Source organism: Phallusia mammillata, chromosome 1 (assembly GCF_965637545.1).
Source record: "Phallusia mammillata chromosome 1, kaPhaMamm4.hap1.1, whole genome shotgun sequence".
Taxonomy (NCBI): Eukaryota; Metazoa; Chordata; class Ascidiacea; order Phlebobranchia; family Ascidiidae; genus Phallusia; species Phallusia mammillata.
The window spans coordinates 21,373,310-21,396,256 of record NC_137252.1 but is presented as its reverse complement, the minus strand read 5'-3'; the positions used below and the strand labels follow the sequence as shown (position 1 = coordinate 21,396,256).

The window sequence follows — 22,947 nt, the reverse complement described above, 5'->3', positions numbered from 1 at the left end:
TAAGTTTCAAACCGAACTTGTCTATGCCATAAAGCTGCTGTGTTTCAACCTAAGCTCTACTTATAATGTTGAACTGGTATGTATTTTATACAGGCTAAACATATGTAACAAATGTTTACAGGATGGAATTCTAAGCCTCATAATAGTAACTGTGACCAACATCTTTCAGTGTTTTTCCAGGATTGTTTTATCATATCATAGTGAAGCTTTCAAGCAAACAAAGTTTATTTTTACCAACATATGAATTTGAGATTGAGTATATTGTTGGTATATATTTGTTGGCTCCAATTTCATAAATAGATAGCACTATTTCACAATGAATCAAAAACTAGTTATGATCAATAGCTTTTACCAAAACATAAACACACAGATATGCAGTTATATTGCCATAAATATACAAGACTGTATAGAGCAAAATCATTTGACAATTTTCATGAAAGAAGAACAAATTCAATATGTACACACAATAAATGCATTTTAAAGAAAAATACAAATGCAGCATCAAATCACACTCTACCGATGTGATCAGTGTTTTACCTCAAAACCATGAGATTTACACATTATCACCAAACTGGCTGTCTCATTGACAAAGCTACTTCATACAAATCACACCAAAATCAGTACAAAATAAGGCATTTACTATTTTTACTATAAAACAGTTAAATCAAGCTTAATTGCAAATACTAATGTTGATGTTGCAGAAGAGACAAATAATTAAGGATCATCTTGACGTAATAACAATAGTTGCAAGCAATTATTGCTGCATTTTCAGTTCAATGAACGTCATTGTTAATATTTACCCAACCAGACTTTTGTCTTTAAAACAGTTAATAAAGATGGTATTGTTAATAACTGGTGAAGTACATGGTGAGTGAAAGTGCTTAAATATCAAATGCCTTGTTATGTGAATAAAAATTATCATTGTCAAGTTTACAATAAATTGAGGCACAATTTGCACCAAAATCTTCAACCATAGAAATACATTTTAAAGAAAACCATGTGTAAAATATGGACTATTAAGTATAGCACAGTTTTCACAAAGTCGGTAAAATGACAATGAATCTGCAATTATTATGAAAACTGTTGTTAACTGGAATAATGCTGGTTGTGCTAGCGTTCCTCTGTGGAAGTTTTGCAAGCACCGCAAAAAAGCCAGCAACTTTAACAAGGCTAAAGATTTTTGCAGCAACCTTGAGACTTGTTTACATTTTCATTTGTTGGTGGAAGAACAATATCGACTGGTTGGCTGTTCACTTGTGGATCATCATTGTGAGAATCATTGATTTGTTTTTGAGACACAATGCGGTAGATTTCTTCAAATAAAAATGAAACAGTCACAAATTCTGCCAGACACCACATAGCAGACAAACAAGTTACACTGCCATATAGGCATGATAAATCACTGTAGACCAGGGGTGGGCATTTATTTTTTCTTTGAGTCAGTCATAAGGCAAACAGAAAATATGGTTTATGGCAGGGCTAAAAGTGACCTTGATATCAAAAGTATTTAATGTGACAAGAGTACATGTACCAACTAAGCAATTATTTTTGTATCTTTTTATGTTGTACATGCACAAATATTTAAAAACATACTCTCCATCCACCAAGAATTTAGTCGCTAGGTTTAACCTAGCAATTGTTTTTCAAAGCCTGTTTTAAAACAGGCAAAACTTATCAGATAGAACAACAAACCAAGACAAATCGAAAAAAACAGATTGTGCTAATGTATTATAAATTGTTTCTTACTGTGTTTCTATGTTTTCAATGTCTGTCATATTGTAAAACTGTGACATTGAATTATACAGAATATATAAGTCTCTTGAGTTCTTCTTTAATTTTTCACAAGTAACAATGAAGACAATTGTTTGTGCACAATTAATACTTTTTAGTTTGCTTGTGATATAAGAAACTGTATTTGGATGCGTTTTTTTTCTATTCATTATAATCCTGCAAAACTGGGTGAAATTAATCCAACATGTTGTTGTGGGTGGTTTACTTAAGATTTTATTTCATACATTTGAGCAAAAAAAGACCGCTATAAATGATAAATTGTACTACCCTAATTCAACTTTTGGGAAAGATGAAAAACTGATTACAATTTGCAATGCAGTGATTTCGTGAGAGCAACATAATAAGTCTAAATCACAATCAACATGTCTCCATAAACGTTTTTGTCTTATATGCAGGGTTTCCATTGACATGGAGCCCAAAATAAGGACAACCGAAAAATTAATTTTTTTATGCCAGTAAAAACAAAAGTTTTTAAACAGAATTTTTGCATTTATATGAGCCATGACATATCAAATGCCATATTTATTGCCAGAATCTGTTCCAGCAAGCCTTTGTTCATAGAAAATGTTTCGTGCATCTCATGACAGCTAAGATCTAGATTTACTTGCAGCGCAGATTTGACTTATAATTGTTGAAAATAAGCCCTGCTTATATGCCTGGGTAACAAATGTTATGAAGTGTTCTATACATCATTTTGAACCAATTTTAAATACGGTCTGAATAAAGTGACACCGGGGGTCATAGTTTGGTGACCCCTTTATTAGACAATAAAATAAACAAAACAAAAAAACAGAAAGATGACTATCCGACATATTGCAAATTTATTAATTCTGTATCCGATTTAACATTTACCACAAGCATCATTTGACCTGCTAACATGATTGTTTTTGCAAACACGAATGGGTCTCCACACACAGGTTTACAAAAATTAGTAATATGATTTAAAGCCATCTTAAACTAGAAGGGTGGCTTAGCACATTTTGTTGTTGCATTTAAACTATAACCTATTTTAAAACATTAATATATTTCCTATGCTTATTTTGTATTGGGTTCCATATTAGCCATCGTCTTTTATAACCTTAGTCGTTTCTGCAGACAAAAACTCATGGGTCCCCACACATGCAAAGTTGAAAATTATGGAATTCAAGAGATAACCATGAGAAAGTCGGGTGTTGTAAGCACTAGAGTATTTAGGGAGGGGGACAGTGTGCCATGCAAACTATAAAATTAGATTCACCCCAGATATTGTTTGAAGTATGTCCTATTTAACGTTTTAAAAAACTGACCCATTTTAGGGGGCTAGTAGGGTAACTAATTGGGTTCGACACACAAACTAAAAAATATGTAAAAACCACAATGACTCCAATCAATAGTACTGCAAAATTTCAGCCCAAACCGCCAATGTTTACATTTTTGACCACTAGAGGTGTTTTGAGCAACAACCGTTAATGTTTCTGACGTCATAGGGCTGTTAGCAAGCCCCAACCTGCCATGGCGCAAAAACGTCCACCAAGCAACCCACCAACGAGCAACATTCAACTGGTTGCCCTTGTAACACTATTGCGCCAAAGAAATCTTTCGTTTGTAGTGCCCAGTAACATACAAATACGTTTTAAACTTTAGGAGATTGTGGGGTAAATGTTAGGACTACAGGGTTGAACACAACAATCGACACCTATAAATGGCATACTATACAAGAAATCCCAATTTCAGCCAATTCTGACACGGTTTAAAAACTCACCCATTTTATGGGGCTAGCGGGGTAAATACTGGGGTTATCAACAAAAACAAAGTGGGAAACACATCTACATGAATATATCTACAATCTGTGTAAATTTCAGCCAAATCCATCAAACATTTGATGGAAAAACGAGTCGGACAAACTTCGGGGAAAAAATACCCATTTTAGGGGGCTAGCGGGGTAAATACTGGGGTTATCAACAAAAACAAAGTGGGATGCACATCTACATAACTATATCTACCATCTGTCTAAATTTCAGCCAAATCCATCAAACATTTGATGGAAAAATGAGTCGGACAAACTTCGGGGAAAAAATACCCATTTTAGGGGGCTAGCCGGGTAAATACTGGGGTTATCAACAAAATCAAAGTGGGATGCACATCTACATAACTATATCTACCATCTGTGTAAATTTTAGCTGAATCCATCAAACATTTGATAGAAAAACGAGTCGGACAAACTTCGGGGGGAAATACCCATTTTAGGGGGTTAGCGGGGTAAATACTGGGGTTATCAACAAAACCAAAGTGGGATGCACATCTACATAACTACATCTACCATCTGTGTAAATTTTAGCCAAATCCATCAAACATTTGATGGAAAAACGAGTCGGACAAACTTCGGGGAAAAAATACCCATTTTAGGGGGCTAGCGGGGTAAATACTGGGGTTATGAACAAAAACAAAGTGGGATGCACATCTACATAACTACATCTATCATCTGTGTAAATTTCATCCAAATCCATCAAGGATTTGATGGAAAAACGAGTCGGACAAACTTTGGGGAGAAGAAAAATGAAAGAAAAAAAAACAAACATTTTGAGTAAAATCAATATGTGTCCCCTTCAGGGAAGGGGACCCATAATGATAAATTCTACAAGCTGTCCAAATTTCATTTAATTCCGACACTGTTTAAAAAGCTTACCCATTTTAGGGGGTTAGTGGGGAAATTGGTGGGGTTTCACAACCAAAAGTACAAAATATCAAACCACAATGATCCAACCAACAATCACGTACAATTTTATCCAAATTAGAGATTTTATAAAAATTGCTTTTAGCAACATTCGTTAACCTTTCTGACGTCATAAGGCTGTTAACACCTCCTTTACTTCCATGTGCGAAAACGTCCACCAAGCAATGCATAAACATATGTAACATATGTTCTGTAACCTTTATTACACTATTACACCACAGAAATCTTTCAATAGTTGTGCCCAGCAACATATAAAAATGTTTTACCCTTTGGGGGGCTAGCAGGGTAAATACTGGGGTCAAACGAACAGATAGTACATCTGCATAATTATAATTGCAATCTGTGAGAGTTTCATCCCAACCCACCAGACATTTCATGCCAAAAGTGCATGGACAAACTTCACCAGATCTTTTCTATTAGATGAAGCATGTTTGTGGAGTATATGATTATGTGCTTAAATTCGATCAATATTAAGAAGTTCATTGTAACTTATGTAAAGCTTTTGCAGTGAAGTGGAAACTTATTTTTGGTGCCATTTTGCCAGAATGACAATGGTGTTTTAAATAAGGCCCCAAAATTGCTTTAATTTTTCATTGTGTAAGTTTTTTGTCTCACTTTTGGAGCAAAAACGGCAACTTCAATCAACAAAGAAAAATGACATATTGACAGCTATTTAAATTATGTGTAATCACGACAAAATTTGATTTCTTTGAATATACAAGGAAGAAAAGTAAAAAATCAAACCAACACAGTGTAAGAAAAAGTGCTTATTTCCTGAAAAAATGCTATTCACACATAAATCTCAATGCCGGCATGAACTGGTGAATTATTAACTTAAAGTGTATTGTTCGTGGACCAATTGTGGAAATCTGTGCCACTATGATGTCATACATGTACATATCCTATTATGGACTGAAACGAATTGGTAACTATGTCCAGTTGTACAACAACATAAGTGTACATGTGCATTATGCAACTTTACACAATTGGCTTCTGTCCTTGTTGAAAATAACAGGTCTTTCATAATAGACATTACTTAACTGGTGAATTTCATGGGTGTGAAAAGTGCTGCTGATTGGAAATATTGTTTTCAATAAGTTTAGATATTATTGAAAACATATTTACATTGCAATTTTGGAATATAATTTTGAATATGCTGCTGTAAGCAAGATAATGAAACAAGTCTTATACCAAAAATAATAACCTGTGAGAATGTTCTGAAAAGCGACTTCAACATTGGTAGAATCAAGGGCAGAAGTTTCAATAAATGAAAGTCCATTCTTTTCTACAAAAAAAAATACACATATACATACATATATATATATTAGTACAAAAATGGTAATGCATAATTTCCAGATGTGACTCATATCCTGCAATATTGTGTGAAATCATACAATGCAATTATTCTTTAGATATTAAGTCAACTAACTCGTAACAGTGCAATGAAAACATTTATACCAGTGCCAAAATATAGGATGTTTGTCATAAACCGATCATAGCAACCAGCCTATTTCCTACGGTGAACAAAAGCAGGGAACTGGCAGCTAATGTTGTGTATAATATGATCAACAAAATTCATTGACCAAACATAACATAAAATTGAGCTGATGGGCATGTGTACCCCTACAAACTTTTTGTTGCTTTTATTATGTTGCAAAAACGTTTCAAAAAATCAACTACATTAGTCATTTGGTTGACACACACAATGCTTCTGTTGTTGCATTGATATTGAAGTTGGCAGCAAATGGCAAATGAAAGTGGAAAATGAAGCTTTAATAAAAGTGCTATGAAACACAATTAGTGTACCTGAAAATGCTTTGGCTTCATCGGTAGGAACAGCTCTGAGATGACGTAAATCACTTTTGTTCCCAACTAACATAATTACAATGTTGTTGTCAGCATGATCTCTTAATTCTTTCAACCACCGTTCCACATTTTCATAAGTTAGGTGCTTGGCGATGTCATACACCAACAATGCTCCTACTGCACCACGGTAGTACCTTACAAAAAGCATGCATCAATGGTAAAATTACAAAGAACAAAGTATGTAGCTGGAATTTTCTGTTGACAAATCTACAACATCTACATGCAAGTGTGTTTATTTCAACCTTATACCAGTACACTTATTTGGTGACCCGTGGTTCTGCCAGGGCTTTTCCCTGTTGTGTACCATTAAAACAGAATACAACTTCTTTATCACAATTGTGAAACTGTGTTAATTGTAAGTACCCCATACTAACTTTAATTATGCAAGTCAGTACCCACCTTACACATGTCAGACCACGGTTACTTTAATTTAAGCTAGAAATGTTGGTTTCCTATACCTTGTCATTTTATATTTAACTATTTGACCAACTAACCTGATTGACAAATTGTTCCACACACACATGTGTTTATGTAAAAATAGTGCAATTTAAATTTAGGCCTTATTACGGAAAACAAAATTACATTACAATTACATTGCATTACATCAACCTAAACTTAAAAATGTCATAATCTTTACATCATTACAATGTAATACAATTAGCAAAAAAAATCGTTCCAACCAGGGAGAAAATGGTCAAGAGATGACTGCTTCATGCGTGAAGCAGAGGCATTTTTTTCATGCGCCACTATCGTCAACCACTCCCATTGCGTCAGCTGTGCAGTGAGCGAGCACAAATTTAACAAAAGACAGCATGTAAAAACATATTTGGGGCTGTAAGAGTAATTATACAGCCGAATGCATTGAAATTTTTAACAGCCGACAAGGAGCACCCTATCCACAGCTGTTTAAAATTTCAGCAGGTTAAGTCTTGTATTTATTTGGGGGTAAAGGGGAGAAAATGGATATATACAACTTCAAGTTACAAAATACTTTAAAATACGCTGCAATGTACCAATCAAAAAAGCATGAAACTCCAGAATCATCTGCTTTAGCAAGTATAGCCATTTTAGAAACACGTTTTAGGGGGCTGTGGGTGAACCGAGGGATTAAACAGGGTCAAAATTCACATGTACCATCTTTAGACCAATATCCACAATGTGTGTAAATTTGAAAAAGTTTGAACCATTCTTTCTTGACCAAAACATGGCAACAAATCCGCGTTAGACGGAAAAAAAATATAGACAAAAAGAATATGTGTCCCCTTCAGGAAAGGGGACCCATAATTATTAGAAAGCATTAACCCAACTTAAGTTTTGTCCGTATTCTTTTTGCATCATTATTGTCATTGTTCTTTAGTAGCCTATTGCGGTGTAGTCGCCGAACAATCGTTAAAAAATCTTTTGACACGGTTTTTAATAGCAGGCAGTCCTTGGTGATTAACAATAACATTTCTCCTAATCTATATTTAACTTATGTATTGTTTCAGGAGCATATGTGTAAAAATTAAAGAAGCTATGTTGTGACAAAAAATCATTCTTAACTGTGTTCTGCGTTTCCTACAAGTTGACCTCCAGTCGTCATAAGGCGGCCAACTTGTCAATGCCGTTTAATGACTTTTTATTGCATCATTATTTTTTTACCTTCATTTTAATTAACAACGTTTGCCTGAAATTTACAAAACCAAACTATCGTTTTAATCACTTCTAAAATACAAAACCTTCGCTAAAGCTGAAAATACCTGTGCTAACTTAATAAAACCAGTAAACCACATAGCATTACTGCGCTGATCTAATCATCAAAAAGACTGCCTTGTAAAACGCCCGTTCAAGCACCAATCTCCCACTGTGCATGTAATCGCCGCAATTGTGAATTACTCCCTTGGGCTTTCCAGTGTACACATATTATGGGCTGTAATGGTAACCATTTGGCCATTGAGCCAAAATTTTGAACACTAAACGAATAGCCCACTGCAAACATTTTTTTTCTTAAAATTTTACCTTTTAGCACATATAACAGGCTTGCATTTCTGAACTAAGGGACTGGAAAAACTAAAACCCAATATTTCGGGGTTAAAGGGGTGCAAAATGAGTGAATCCAATAAAAAGTTAGAAAAATATTTAGAATATCTTACATTTTACCAACCAACAAAGCATGAAACTCCTTGATCATGTACTTAGGTCAGGACAGCCGTTTAAAAAAAATACGTTTAAGGGGCCTGTGGGTGAACCCTTGGGTCATTTTGGGTGAAACTTCAGGAGGATGAAATATGGATAAATAAATAACATCTGTGTAAATTTGAATAAATTTAAAGCACTCTTTCTTGACCAAACGCGTTTAACAAACCAGCGTTAGACAGAAACAAATACTTTGGGGATTAAGGGGTGAAAATGGGTAAATCGTTTTTAAGGGTAAATTTTTTTTTGAAATACCTTATATTGCACCAAACAACAAAGCATATAACTCCTAAATGAAGTACTTTAGCAAGTATAGCTGTTTTAAAAATTTCACGTTTTGGGGGGCTGTGGGTGAACCGAGGGATTAAACGGGGTCAAAATTCACATGGACCATCTTTAGACCAATATCTATTTAAAAAAGTTTGAACCATTCTTTCTTGACCAAAACGTGGGAACAAATCAGCGTTGAACGGAAAAAAAAGAAAAAAAAAATAGACAAAAACAATATGTGTCCCCTTCAGGGAAGGGGACCCATAATTAAGCACATTAGGGTTTGTATTTTTGACATTAAGGTTTGGTAAACCTAAAAACAGTAAATTAGGAGTAAAGGGGTGAAATGTGGGTGAATCCAACTAAATCTTACAAAATCATTCAAGATACTTAACAATATTCCACCAACAAAGTATGCAACTTCTGGATGAACTTTAGTAAGAAGTGCTGTTTTTTAAATTTATTGTTTTGTGGGTTTGTGGGTGAACTGTTGGGTCATCCGGGGTAAAACTTTAAGGAGGATTAACTTTCGATAACTAACTAACATGTGTGTAAATTTGAATAAGTTTGAAGCAATCTTTCTTGACCAAATGACTAAAACAAACCACTGTTAGACAAAAAAATACCCACAAAAACAAAGTGTCCCAACCCATAACTATTGGATGGCTTTCGCAATTTTAACATTGTACTATACCCCATGACTTTTTAAAAATGTATGTTTGATGTCGTTTGAAAAGCTGTGGTAATTCTATTCAGTTTGAACACTTGTTTATAGTTTGACCACACACAATGTGCTATCTTGTTGTGGGCTATAGGGTAAAACACATCAATTGGCTTCACATCTCAACATTAATTGGGGGGTAGTGGGGTAAGTCATGTGGCTGTAGGTTTTAGCACAGCAACCACTACACCAGTATATATATCATGCTTCACAAACTGTTAAAGATTTGTAATTATGCAACACGTAAACATATGTTTCATATTATAACAGTCAATATCACAAAATACCAATTTTATTACCTGCATCTGACCCCTAAAAATAGTTTGGGTAAATTTAACAGGACAAAAAAACAATAAGGTGAACAATGGTTATGTTTATGTATCCGCAATGACTTTTCAAAAGAAACAGCCAGGCTTAATTTTAGCGGCACTCCCATTATATTTCCAAATTATTGTAAAGTACTTACGCAGATGTAATTGCCCTGTATCGTTCTTGTCCAGCTGTGTCCCAAATCTGAGCTTTTATGGTCTTAGCATCAACTTGAATACTTCTGGTGGCAAACTCCACCCCAATAGTACTTTTACTTTCTAAATTGAACTCATTTCTTGTAAACCGTGACAACAAATTACTTTTTCCCACTCCAGAATCCCCAATTAGGACAACTGCAAAAAAGGCGAAGATAAAACCATTGGCTCATTTAGGCAACTTATTTAGAAATCATGACTTTAAACCATTTACCTTTAAAAAGATAGTCATATTCATCATCCCTGTTTCCCATATTTTTATATGCAGTGAATATTATCAAAAACACAAAAACTTTTAATTATTTTTGGGTGAAGGTAATCCTAAAATACAAAAATATGAAGATAAAGCAATAAAATTAATAATGTTCGCATCAAAGCATTAGTCTTAATAAACAAGGTCAATAATATGGATGACATTGCAATCAAATAGCTAAATCAGTGATGTGATAAGTCACTCGAGATGTTTAAGTCGAGAAGCTGAGTATTCTAAAATAATTTTTGCTAATCCGGAATATCAAATCCATTTGGTATATCATTTTGACTTTTTGACTTTAAAATCGCCTGCAGGACCCCTAAAGGACTGCAGACCCCAGTTTGAGAACCACTGTGCTAACACAGATGGTTTTGCATGCCAAAATTATTGAGTGAGAATTACAGACACCAACAATTTAAAAAGCAATGTTGTGGCAAATGTATAACAAACTGCTTACATATTTGTTTCGCAATACCAATACCTGCAGTGAACTCGCCTAAGCAGCAGTCAATCTAATTGACTGTTTAACAACCTTCTGATGAGGTTATTATTAACAAGCAGTTAATCCCTTATGTTCAACAACATTTTGCCAAAATTATACACAACCAAGGTTTTATTTATTTCATGTACATACTAAAATGCAATGACAAAGGTATCACAAATCCCTTTCAGCTGTCCTTTTTTGTGATGTCCACTTAATGGTTATTTTAGTACATTTTTGTTTGGTAAAGAAAATCAATATAAGTACAGGATGCACACCTAACCAAAAAATCTAGTTACATATGTAACAAAACATGCAACTGCAAAAACTACAATTGTAACTATATAAAAAAGGACTTTCATTTCGTTGAACAACATTGTCTTGTGTTGTTAGGCTTACATGGATCCTAGTCACATAAACATTCATATGTCTATAGGATCTCAGTTAGTTTTGTCAGTAGGTCTTAATAGCTTGTATACAATATACATGGAAAAGTTAGGAAAACTGTATTCCTAGAAATAACATTGCTTAAACCTGTAAAATTCTAAATTTTAGCCGTAATGCTTTTCGTCAGAAAATAAAACAAATATTTTTTTAACCCCCCGGTTAATTTGTAAAAAAAATATGTAAGTTGTTCCAAATATAACGAATAACGATATTAGATACTCTTAATTGGTACGTCACAATAATTTAAGGAAAACTGATCAACCAATAATAAGACACTGGGGCCTTTTAACTGAAGTGAAAGACAAAACCTCGCCTAACAGCAAACGATTTTGACGTAAAGTTATTCACAACGATTGATTAATATTTGTCACAACGCAAGACAGCTTTATCCATATGGTAGGTATTTTTAAACTGCAGACAAACGGTAAAATAAATTTGGAATGAATATAAACGAAAAAAATTATGATTGTAACTTCATTGAGTTCATTCGCATCCTACCGAACTGGCGTCAGTCACAACGCGTCGAGAAAGTGTCGATATCACGGCTATAAATAGCGTAGTTTTAACAAAGGATTGACGTTGATGATGTGGCGCAAGACCCCAAATTGACAACCAAAAAGAGTAGTTTTTCCGGAACCATGAAGTTCTAAAAATAAAATGTTTGTTTGCATAAATATAATGCCCAATACTTTTCATTTAAAAATTCATAACTTAACTAGTCGGTGTCTGTGTATCCGAAAAACACGACTCAATATTAGTTATTTTGCACAGCTTAGGCTACATTTTACAAATATAGTTCTGGAGTGTGATAATCTAGGACAGTGCTCTTTAACCATTTTAGGTTTGGCGAACCGTTAAAGGTGTTATGGCGAACTCATGCACCCTGTTTACTTAAAAGCAGGGAGTCGAACCGCTTGTCATATGGGTTCAGGTTCGGTTCGGGTTCACTTTGTTTTGTTTTTAAGGGTTCGGGTTCGGTTCAGGTTTTTAAAAATGTATATTTTCGGGTTCGGGTTTTGTTCCGGTTCGGGCAAATTATCCGGTCCGAACCGGTTTGCGGTTTTTAAACCGGTTCAATTTTTATTCATGTCAATTTAACTCTAACCATCATCTACCTGGCCTTATCAAACTCCAAAAGAATTTTGCCCGTGCACTGTAATTTTTGACACGCCCTATAAGTGTTATCTCGCGTATTAGTTTTGAATAAAATCACAACATATAAAACAGACTGCATTTTTTACTGGTTCGGTTCCGGTTCGGGTCCAACGCCAAACAAAATATGGGGTTCAACTCCGGTTCGTGTTTTTAGAAAATCGTAATTAGCGGTTCGGGTTCGGTTCGGGTTTAATGAAATAAACCGCTCAAACCGGTTCGCGGGTTCGGGTTCAGTTCCGGCTCGACTCCCTGCTTAAAAGGTAAACTGAGGTAAAGAGCGATATGAAAAATCATTATGCATATCTCATATAATCATGTCGAAACAAAAGTTAGAGATCAACATTTTTTTTTAAATACAGAGGTTCATTTATACATCAGTTGAAACCTACATCTTTTTTCTAATATCCTGAAAGTCAAATATTAATGGTTTATTAAAAGTTTCTGATGCACCCTTATACCTTTTTGTAGCCTACTGGTGCACCCCATGCATATTTTGGTGCACCGTGCACACCGGTTGAAGAGCACGGATCTAGGACACCAAGATTATTACCTCAGGTTCAGTTTAAAAGATCTATTGGAAAGTGGCTTTTAGGTTTGACCTGATTTGGCTTAAAATATAAAGGAAGTTTCTGTTTGTTAGTAGGTCTACCGGTACTTACAAAATAGTAACCTATATGGACTGATCGACCAGGGTTTGCGAAGTAATCACGACAAGATTCGTCAGAATACGAGACATTTTATGACAAAAAACGCACAGAAACCAAACCACTTGTCAGGCGTTAATTGCTGTTTGTTTCATTTTTATTTATTGTTTGTGGGCAACGACGGAATACACCGAGTTCAAACAACTTTTTAGCCTATTCGTAAAACTCAATAAACATACAAACCATCCTTTTGGTTCGATTGTTGGGACACCCGACAAAACTGCTGTCTCATCTGCAAGCAGGAAATCAAACGCTACTGGTTATATAATTTGCAAGTTTTGATCCAACCCTAATAATGTCTACGTTCGGGTCTGCAAGCCGCTTCGGCGCCCCAACACATTGGGTAGGTCGCATTCGTTCCTACCCAATGTGTTGGGGCGATGGGAAAACGGACGAAAACAAGTTGTGTACCGATACGACAAGGAAGGCAAAATATTTTATCAAACAGGACTTCACATTGTTCATGTTAACGTAAGATTATGCTTAAAATTAAGTGACGTAATATGATAGCTTAGTTACCGTAGTCAGACTAAAAAGGCCAATTAGGAACTTTACAATGCAAATGTAGCAAGTATAGTTTATTAGCCACCATACCTGTTTGTACTGGTAACACGCAAAAATAGCTAATATTGTAGCGTTGGTACGTGCCACGATTAATCAAAGTGATATCATCCGGATTAAAAAAAATCTTCACATGTCCTGTAGTAAAGCGAAGACCACAAAAACTTTCCCAACAAACTAACATAGACAGTTTTGGTTATTCAATCACATGAATTACAAACAAACACTTAAGACATGGCCTTTGCTCTAATCCTGGCTCGTTTGCCAGTAACCGCTTGGAATCCGGATTTTATGGTAGCAACTGAGCATCTAGATTGACAAACACGACATCTGAGAAAATGTAGTCGAACATCCCTTTCCAATATCGTGTCAGGTGATCGGCAGGTGTGGCACGTCACGTATTCCTCTGCAACAAAATTTACTCCCGTAGTGATTGTCTGTCTGGCACTTTTCACAATAACTTAGGCATATAATTGAGTTTAGCTAGCACACTGCGCTTTCAACATATTACTATGATAGACACATTAAGTATAAGCTGTTCTAAGTGCAGTTAAATTTGGAAATGATGTGTACATACTTGTCACGTGTCAAATTAAAAAACTTTCCTTTTTGAGATGGAAGAAACGACATCTGATGAAATAGCCCCATTAACAGCTTATTCGGTTAGTTCATTTAACTCATTGGCTACGTTTTTTTGCGAAATCGGGTTCGTTGCAATATATACTGTTATACAATTGCCCATCCCTGCTCTCGAGATCACAAAAAAACATAGATAATCACCAGCAAACACAACTTATTCAATAAGGAGCATGTTTAAATTGATCTGCTTCTTGTGGCAGGTGCTAGTTTGTGTGACGAATAAAAACCGGTTGTAAATTTGCAATTGCGTATCCCACAAGTCGAGTATATATTTTATACAATTAGGAATTTTTACATCACCCCCCAACTCTGAAAGTTGTCACAATTGCCACCAGTTAGAACCCTGATTTAAACTAATGTACAAACCGAAATTAAAAATTCCTTAACATCTTAAGTTTTTTTTCAAAATGTTTTTCTGTAAACCTTCCTATTTTAATTTGCAAGCAGAAAATTGCAAACCCTGAGTATAGAGTAACACCCTTTACAATGCATAAAATATATCTGCACAACAAAAACAAATTTAGAAATGAAAAGAAAAATGTTTGTACTTATGTATCTTCGTAGAACACTTTCAAGTTGTTTTTGTTGAAATCTTCCTTTAACTATTAGCTGATTGTTGCCATCAACAGAACCACTTTAAAATGAAAAAGATTGTTCGCATGGTGCTACTATTTTTTAAACATTGTTTACCTAGTCCCAAGTTCAGCAAGGATAAAAGCAAGTATGTGCTTAGGTTGTCGGTGGAGTCTAAACAACAAAGAGCAATTTCAAGCGTTATAATTTTTGGTACCAACATCAACTATACAAAGTGATAAAAAAGAAAACATCGACAGTACCACAGGTTTGACATATTTTTATATTTTTTTCATCGTTTTATTTCTGTACTATTTGAGGATAAATAGTTAAAAAGATTTTGATTATATCTTTGGCATGTATAATTGTGCCATAATTTTTTATCATTACTCAAAAACGGAAAAAAAGCCTATTGACGCTTTTTAAGTGTTGGTTTTGGTAATGAAATACTTGTTTCAGTTTGATAAAACTTTTGACAGAAATAAATTTTATCAGATGGTGGTATTGCATTTATTAAATCCTGTGGCCAGCAAAAGCCATTGTACCATGCATTTTTAAAAGTATATACTTACGTTTGACAAATTTCGGTGAAATTGACAAAAGACGTTTTTTTCGTGCCTACTCGTGCACATTGTGGTGGTTTCATAATAAAACGTTTTTTTTCACCAGCAACCATTTCCGGATTCTTTTGTCTCATAATGTCAAATACTCGAGTCAATAACTAGAAATAACATAATTAATATCATATTTTTTTCTTTTAAAAAAAGCACCGTTTATTAACTTTTAAAGTTGAGAATTGTTATAACAGCTAAAGTTTTCCCAGGGGAAAAAATTCAACAACAAAAGTCACAATTAGAATAAGTTGGGCTTAAGCCAATGCTTTAGATTTACCTCATCATAGGTATAATCTCTGTCAACCCCAACCCATGATGTTGGCTCTGCAAGACTTTCCTCAGCTCCAATATCAACAACTACCTTCTTCTTTTTCTTTTTTTTGTCCAGTTGTAGTTGATCCAGATCCTCCGGCTCTTTCTGTATTTTTAGCACAATCAGTTTTGTTTTAAGTGCCCAAAATGCATTTTTCGAACATTTATTGCAATATTTAGCAATATGATTGCAATAATGGTTAAACCAGAGGACCTTCTGCTATGCATTAAAACCCCACAATTGGAAACCAGTGAATCACTATCTTGGGAATTCTGCCGTAGTGTCTGACTGTCCACCGTACACAGATATAGGATGTAAAAGCAACCAGTGGGCCGATCAGACTTAAATTTTTCATAACAAAACAAGGAATGCCCTACAAAAAACTGTTGTACTTCTGACCTGAAGGACTGTTAACCTTAAAAACAAATATTTCTGGGTAAAGGGGTAAATCCAACTAAAAGTTACAAAATCATTTGACATAATTCCCATTGTCCTAACCAACTAGGTAGCAAACTTCTGAATAATGCACATTAGTAAGTTTAGCTGTTTTATTTCCGGTGTTGGATGCATGAGGGTGAACCGCTGGACCATCCAGGGTCAAACTTTGGAAGAATCAACTTTGTATAACTACTAACATGTGTGTAAATTTAAAAAAGTTTGTAGCACTCGTTCTTGTACAAACAAGTAAAACCAACCAGCACTAGACGGAAAAACACAGACAAAAACACAGATATTTTTTTTACATTGTTTTCTCCATCTTCCTCCATAATTCTGACTTTCTTTTTTTTCTTTTTTGATCCAAGATCTAAATCCTCCAAGTCATTGTTTTCTGCCTGTACTTGAGACACCTTTAAGGAATATTTTATAATTGTTACTTCAGCTAGAGATGTACCAGTACACTTTCGCTAAAAATCTTTTTTTTCTTGATGTTGTTTCTTTTTTACTTGAAAGTGTCAATTCCTTTTTTTAAATTATGTACAAATTTTTACACAACTGAAACCATACAGTAACCTGAACTTCAAGTTATCAGTACGTATAGTAAATTGACAAGTCTGCACGTTGACTAGGGGTAAATTTTGGGGCAAATGAGAATTTAGATTCTGAAAGATTTTCACTGCTTATTTTTGGGAGTAGGATACAGAGTTGCTTCGAAAGTTGTTTATTTCATGTAATCTTAACTGCAATGGTGTGTTGCGTTAAACCAGGGGTTCCTAAACTTTTGAGGTCACGCATTAACATGTGAACAAACAAACAAATATTTGGGGGTAAAGGGGTGAAACTGGATATATACAACTTCAAGTTACAAAATAGTTTAAAATGTACCAATCAAAAAGTATGAAACTCCAGAATCATCTGCTTTAGCAAGTATAGCCGTTTTAAAAAATTCACGTTTTGGGGGGCTGTGGGTGAACCGAGGGATCAAACAGGGTCAAAATTCACATGGACCATCTTTTGACCAATATCTATAATGTGTGTAAATTTAAAAAAGTTTGAACCATTCTTTCTTGACCAAAACGTGGGAACAAATCCGCGTTAGAAAGAAAAAAAATATATATATAGACAAAAACATTATGTGTCCCCTTCAGGGAAGGGGACCCATAATTACAAAAAATCGGTAAAAAAAGAACTGGGAAAATACTTTCAATTTAATCTCTTGCTTTGACCTTGATATTGCCGTTCAAGTTCAGTTTTTAAACACAAATTTTACTAGAAAGCCGTAACTGTTAGCCTACATTATACACTATATAAAAAAGTAAAAGTCGTTTGCTACAAAGGTATACATAACAACTTGTTTTTCACTTAACTTTGTTTCGCAAAAACGACCGTTTAATGACCTTTTGACACTGTTTTTAACAACAGTCAACAATACCGTTTAGCCTAATTTATACATGACTTAAGTACTAATTTTTTCAAAGTTTATTTTTTCATATTTATGTTGATCAACGACGTTTTGCCTGACATAAATGAAACCGAAGTACGTTTATCGAGTTTAAATTGCGTCTTAGGCGTAAAACCTTCACCAAAACGCGTGATAACTCAATAAAACGACACAGCATTGCTGCACAAAAAAACAGCTGATTTCTAATCACCCAAACGACTATCTCGTAAAACGTCTGTCCGGACGTCAAGCTGAGCACTCCCGCTCTGCCACCTTAATCGTAAACCAGTGAATTTCTCCCTTGGGCTTGGGATTTATATCTGACTGATAGCGTACACATATTATGGGTTGTAAAGGTAACTGGCAAAATTTTAAATACTAAACGAGTACCCTGCTTAAACAAGTGTTAAAATTTTTAAAAATTTCTGCACCTTTTTTTTTTCTATTTCTGGCCTAAAACTAAAACCGAATATTTCGGGGTTTAAAGGGTGAAAAATGGGTGAATCCGAAAAAAGATACAAAATTCTTTAAAAAATCTTACATTGCACGTTTGCACCAAACAACAAAGCATGAAACTCCAAGATGCTGTACTTTAGTCAGTACACCCGTTTTAAAAAAATTACGTTTTGGGGGCCTGTGGGTGAACCGCTGGGTCAATCGTGGTCAAACTTCAGGAGGATCAAATTTGGATTATTAATTAACATCTCTGAACATTTGAATAAATTTAAAGCACTCTTTCTTGATCAAACGCGTCTCACAAACCAGCGTTAGACAGAAAAAAGAAAAAAAAATACGGACAAAAACAATATTCATGGAAGGGGGCCCATAATAATGGTAGAGCTACTAATACTGAGCATAGGCTTTGGCCCGGTCTGAGAACTTCTGGTAGGTGGCGCAACGGAGTATAGGCGTTTATGGTGCTGTTACAGCAATTTGGGTTTATGGTAAGAATAATTGCTGAGTCAGCACCATAAACGCCTATGTTCTGTAGCGCCACCTACCAGAAGTTCTCAGATCTGGCCAAAGCCTATGCTCAGTGTCAGTAGCTCTACCATTATTATGCAGTGAATGAATTAGCACAATTACCATTTTACAATGACAATTACTGCATCACAATCGCCAATGTGACTGAATTAACAACAGTAGAACCAGGCATGTCATTGATTAGATAGGCCAGTGGTCTTCAACCTTTTTTATAGGCGACCCCAATTTAATTAAAAATGAAATCAGAATTTACATGCGACCCCATTTTTTTTCAACACTGAGAAAAATGTTTTTAGTAATGCTGAACCGAAAGAACAATTATACAAACTGTACATAATTACAAACAAATATGGCGATACAAAAGTATTACGAAAAAAGTTTTTAAGGCGTTTCATTTAAGACATAAACCCAATTTTCGGAACACAAACTTGTCAAATTGTTCAACATTTAATTTGCACTGTTAGTGAGATGGTTGCGCCTGTATACTGTCCACAAGTTTTTGAAGCCACGGCTTGACTTTGCACAAGCTTAACCGCATGTCATGCTCCACTTCCAATTGATTACGATGTTTCGTTTTCAATACACTCATTGCACTAAATCCTGCTTCACACAGTCACATGGTTGAAAACGGGATTAGAAAAATTTGGCATAGTTGGGTACGTTGCATAAATAACTATCCACTCATTCTGGTGTCACCTTAAATAATACAAACTTATAGTGTTGAGTCATAATACACGTTGTCCAAACCCATAAAGGCATTTTCTGTTTTTCCACTACCACGATTTAATTGCAACAGGAGGTAGTAAGCTGTACTACAAAACAAGAGCAAAAGTTGCGATTTAAAAGAACATAATATTAGTTTCATTTTCTGTCATTAATTTTAAAATGCAATAAATTAAATTTGGCGACTTATTGCGACCCCAGAAAAAGTTTAGGCGACCCCACATCATTTACTTTTTATTGGTGCAGTGACTACAATTTAATATTTTTAACCAAATAGACAACGCATTGATTAGAAATTCAATGTCGTTGTTTAAAGCATTGCAATCAAATAGTATCGTTAAACTTAACCAGCCCGCAGTGAAAAAAGTTTGGTGACTCCTAGGGATGTGCCAAAATTGCAAATGTTCTGTTTGGTCGAGCACCGAGCATCTCACGTTAATGCTCGGCCGAGCACGCTCGGTGCATTATGACGTCACAAAAATCCCCTTTCTACGTTTTAGCTCTACAAGGCCTCTTACGTCACCAGCGGTGTATTAAGCTGTTACAGGCCTCAGAAGTGCACGTTTTTCCACAATCTAATACATTTAAAAAAAATCATTTGTTTTTGTTCATAGACACCCTTTCGAACACTAGTTACCTATGTTAGCAGGGCATGAATATGCAAATTTAATGCTCGGGTCAGTTTGTGCAACTGCTCGGCCGAGCACTGAGCACCAAAAATAGCGATGCTCGGTACCGAGTACTCGGGTTCTGGCTCGGCGCGGCGCATCACTAGTGACCCCTGCCGTATAAGATACAAATTTTTTAACTAATTTTAATTAGGTTCCCATATTTATCTGGCATTTAACAACCAAACTGTTTCTGCAAGCAGGACTTAAAGCTATAGCTCACGGCCAAAATATTAATGCCCTAAGTTAATTATGAGATCGTTTAACCTTGGCCTGATAACCCAAAAAATATTACAGATTATGACAATTAAGAACCAACATTGTAAAAAAGCTATACAAAATCATTCTTTAATGTGTTTCACAATATTGATATTTTGACCTGCGGTATATGTTGACATGCAGTAGGATGGACAGCAATGACCATCTATTGACCAGAGTAGCAAGACAAAGAAGCGGCCACAGTGTCACTAATGAAATAGTTTATTTTTAATGGCAAGTCAGTGCCTAGCTAGGCGTACCCTCAATTTAACAAAATTGGAGTTGTATTTCGGCAGTTGTATAACCATAAGGACAAACATGAAAAAAAATATTTTGGGGTAAAACAGTTTTTTTTTTTTTTTTTTTTTTTTCAAAAAAATGGGTCAATTCAAATAAAAAAATTTTGAAACACGTTGCTAGCACCATTTAATCAAGTATAAAACTCCTTGTTTGTAAAATTTTCCTGTTTAGGGTGTCTGTATAGGGGTCGGCTATGTTTGAAACAAGAATTGCTTTTACATTTATTTCCTGCTATAACAAATTACTTGAAAACTAAATTGTGGTTAAAAATGCTGATTCAAAAAAACGTCCTTTCGGTACAGGCATATGTTCTCAGACGCACAGCAAACGACCCATCCACACTAAGAAATTGTATCAATTGACTATTTGCAAAACAGTGTGACAGAAATGACATTTTACAAGGTATCGATATTAATCAGTCCCATACCGCCAAATTATCAAACGGTAGAGATACTGCACATGATATAGATATCAACCCCGATGATCAAAAGTCGCACCCCCGGTATTTTTTAAAACGCTACGCCTATGCCCACAATAACAGATTATTGACATAAAACAAACTTTTTATGTACTGCTATTAAACATTTCGTATGTACTGCTTTTATATACTGCTTTAAAGCAATTCGTAAATACTGCTTTCAAACAAGCAATAAAGCAACTAGTATTGTTATTGTACAGCATAATATCTATGTACAGCATACCTGTTGATGGCTGCCTAAAATATCAACATGATTGCAATCTGCGAGCAAAAAAAAAACTTTACGCCCCAGCTGTTTTAATATAATTTATGCAAATCAATCAACATACACCTGTGGGGAAAAAAATGCAGAAAATAATCCCAGGATCGGTTGGCCAAAGGCTTCAAACCAGCAAAACTTACATTTTCATTGACTTTATTGGTATCTTCTTCATTAGCGTCTGAAATGATAAAAAGTACATATTATACTCTCAGTAGTGGATTGAATGGCAAATAAAAGATCCTGATTTCAGCCAGATGTTTTGCTTGTATAGTTACTATTGAAATCATCACACTTTCAATGTAAACCAGAGCTTTCCAAACATCTAAACCCTTTTAATAAAAAAAGACTTTTTGTGACACCTTACACACCTTTTTGTTTTTAGCTTGTAACACGTGCTCAACAGCAGAAATTTAACATCGAGAATCTCACACCCTTTTATGCCACAAAGAAAGTGCAAAGGGACAGGCCAAACAACATATATCAACCTGGGTCAAAGAGGGATATATATATTTGAGATATAGGGTCACTAGAAACATTTACCTAAGAGGCATAAGGTCATTTTTCCATTGTGTTGTAAAACCCTTTTCTCTTGTAATGCACAAAATTAAGGGCGTTGTGCAAATTTCGACTTATTACAAGTTGATAAACACCAATTTTACTGATTTAATCACCAATTTCCCATTTATTCTTTGTGTCCATTGGGACCACCGAGTACCGTAACTTATATATTTTATTCACCTTGCTTGAAGCAGAAGATTTTGCCAAAGTACTAAAAAAACATTAACAACTCTGGAACACAGTTATCCATACAACAGTCCTGTAAAATTATGCAAGTAGATGACAACCACATCTAACATAAGCTTAGTTGTGAATGTTATATCCAAATTAATCAAACATTTTATGGCAAAAGACGTTGGACAGACAGCAAAAAAAGAAAACAGGATTTAATAAAAAGGGATCTAAACAATAAAATAACGTGCCTGTTGGGTCAATGTCTTTGGAAGCAGTTGCCTGTGCATCTACATCATATGTGGTCTTCTTTTTTTTCTTCTTCTTTTTCACATTGGAAAGATCAAGTTCATCTAGCGGATCTATAGATCAATCAATAAGTTACTCCTAAAAATACCATCAACTCAAAAGCATATAATCCAGTTTTCGCAATACATTCATTTGATACTTTTAGTCATATAGTTATGATTGGTTTTATATGTAACAATAAACATACCATTTTCTGGTAATGTGGCTTTGGCATGAATTTCCTCTGAATTCATTATTTAAATATTTTAAAACATCTACTGCAATAAAACGATCAAGACATGTTTGTGTTACTGGCAGCTCAAACACCATAAAAACACCAAAAACACACAAAATCAGGTTTGAACAATTTTGGTTACATTTACTAATCCAAACAAACTTCATTTAGGCATGATGTTTTGCAAGATTGGTTCACAAATAAGAATGTTTTATTTGTGAAAACTAAACAAATAAGAATGTTCTACAGATATTAAACACACTTTTTTATGGGCTCCTCTAAAATACGCAATCTACGCAATCTGTACACAATCTTATAAAACGTATGCAACTTTTAAAAATGT

General features: G+C 34.8%; 2 protein-coding genes across 2 annotated transcripts; both read right to left on the bottom strand.

Moving 5' to 3' along the window:
* Positions 1–207: 207 nt before the first annotated feature.
* On the bottom strand, positions 208–10,407 carry LOC145212260 (ras-related protein Rab-11A). Its single transcript, XM_080080327.1, has 5 exons — positions 10,275–10,407; positions 10,003–10,198; positions 6,311–6,504; positions 5,709–5,789; positions 208–1,313 (listed from the first exon to the last, which is right to left on the bottom strand). The coding sequence occupies exons 1-5, from the start codon at positions 10,312–10,314 to the stop codon at positions 1,171–1,173; spliced, it is 654 nt and encodes a 217-aa protein (XP_079936453.1). The 5' UTR covers positions 10,315–10,407; the 3' UTR covers positions 208–1,170.
* Positions 10,408–13,663: 3,256 nt separating this feature from the next.
* On the bottom strand, positions 13,664–22,666 carry LOC145212245 (eukaryotic translation initiation factor 2 subunit 2-like). Its single transcript, XM_080080303.1, has 9 exons — positions 22,578–22,666; positions 22,333–22,443; positions 21,493–21,530; positions 16,544–16,648; positions 15,765–15,905; positions 15,446–15,594; positions 14,991–15,047; positions 14,849–14,934; positions 13,664–14,067 (listed from the first exon to the last, which is right to left on the bottom strand). The coding sequence occupies exons 1-9, from the start codon at positions 22,621–22,623 to the stop codon at positions 13,889–13,891; spliced, it is 912 nt and encodes a 303-aa protein (XP_079936429.1). The 5' UTR covers positions 22,624–22,666; the 3' UTR covers positions 13,664–13,888.
* Positions 22,667–22,947: the final 281 nt, after the last annotated feature.

Coding starts and splice junctions, on each gene's coding strand:
- LOC145212260 (XM_080080327.1), bottom strand. CDS start 10,314: ATGGGAAACAGGGATGATGAATATGACTATCTTTTTAAAG. Junction 10,199..10,274: donor ATATGACTATCTTTTTAAAG/GTAAATGGTTTA, acceptor CCTTTTTTGCAG/TTGTCCTAATTGGGGATTCT. Junction 6,505..10,002: donor TACAGGGCAATTACATCTGC/GTAAGTACTTTA, acceptor GCTTTTTGTAAG/GTACTACCGTGGTGCAGTAG.
- LOC145212245 (XM_080080303.1), bottom strand. CDS start 22,623: ATGAATTCAGAGGAAATTCATGCCAAAGCCACATTACCAGAAAATG. Junction 22,444..22,577: donor AGCCACATTACCAGAAAATG/GTATGTTTATTG, acceptor ATTGATCTATAG/ATCCGCTAGATGAACTTGAT. Junction 14,068..14,848: donor TGTTCTACGAAGATACATAA/GTACAAACATTT, acceptor ATTTTGTTGCAG/AGGAATACGTGACGTGCCAC.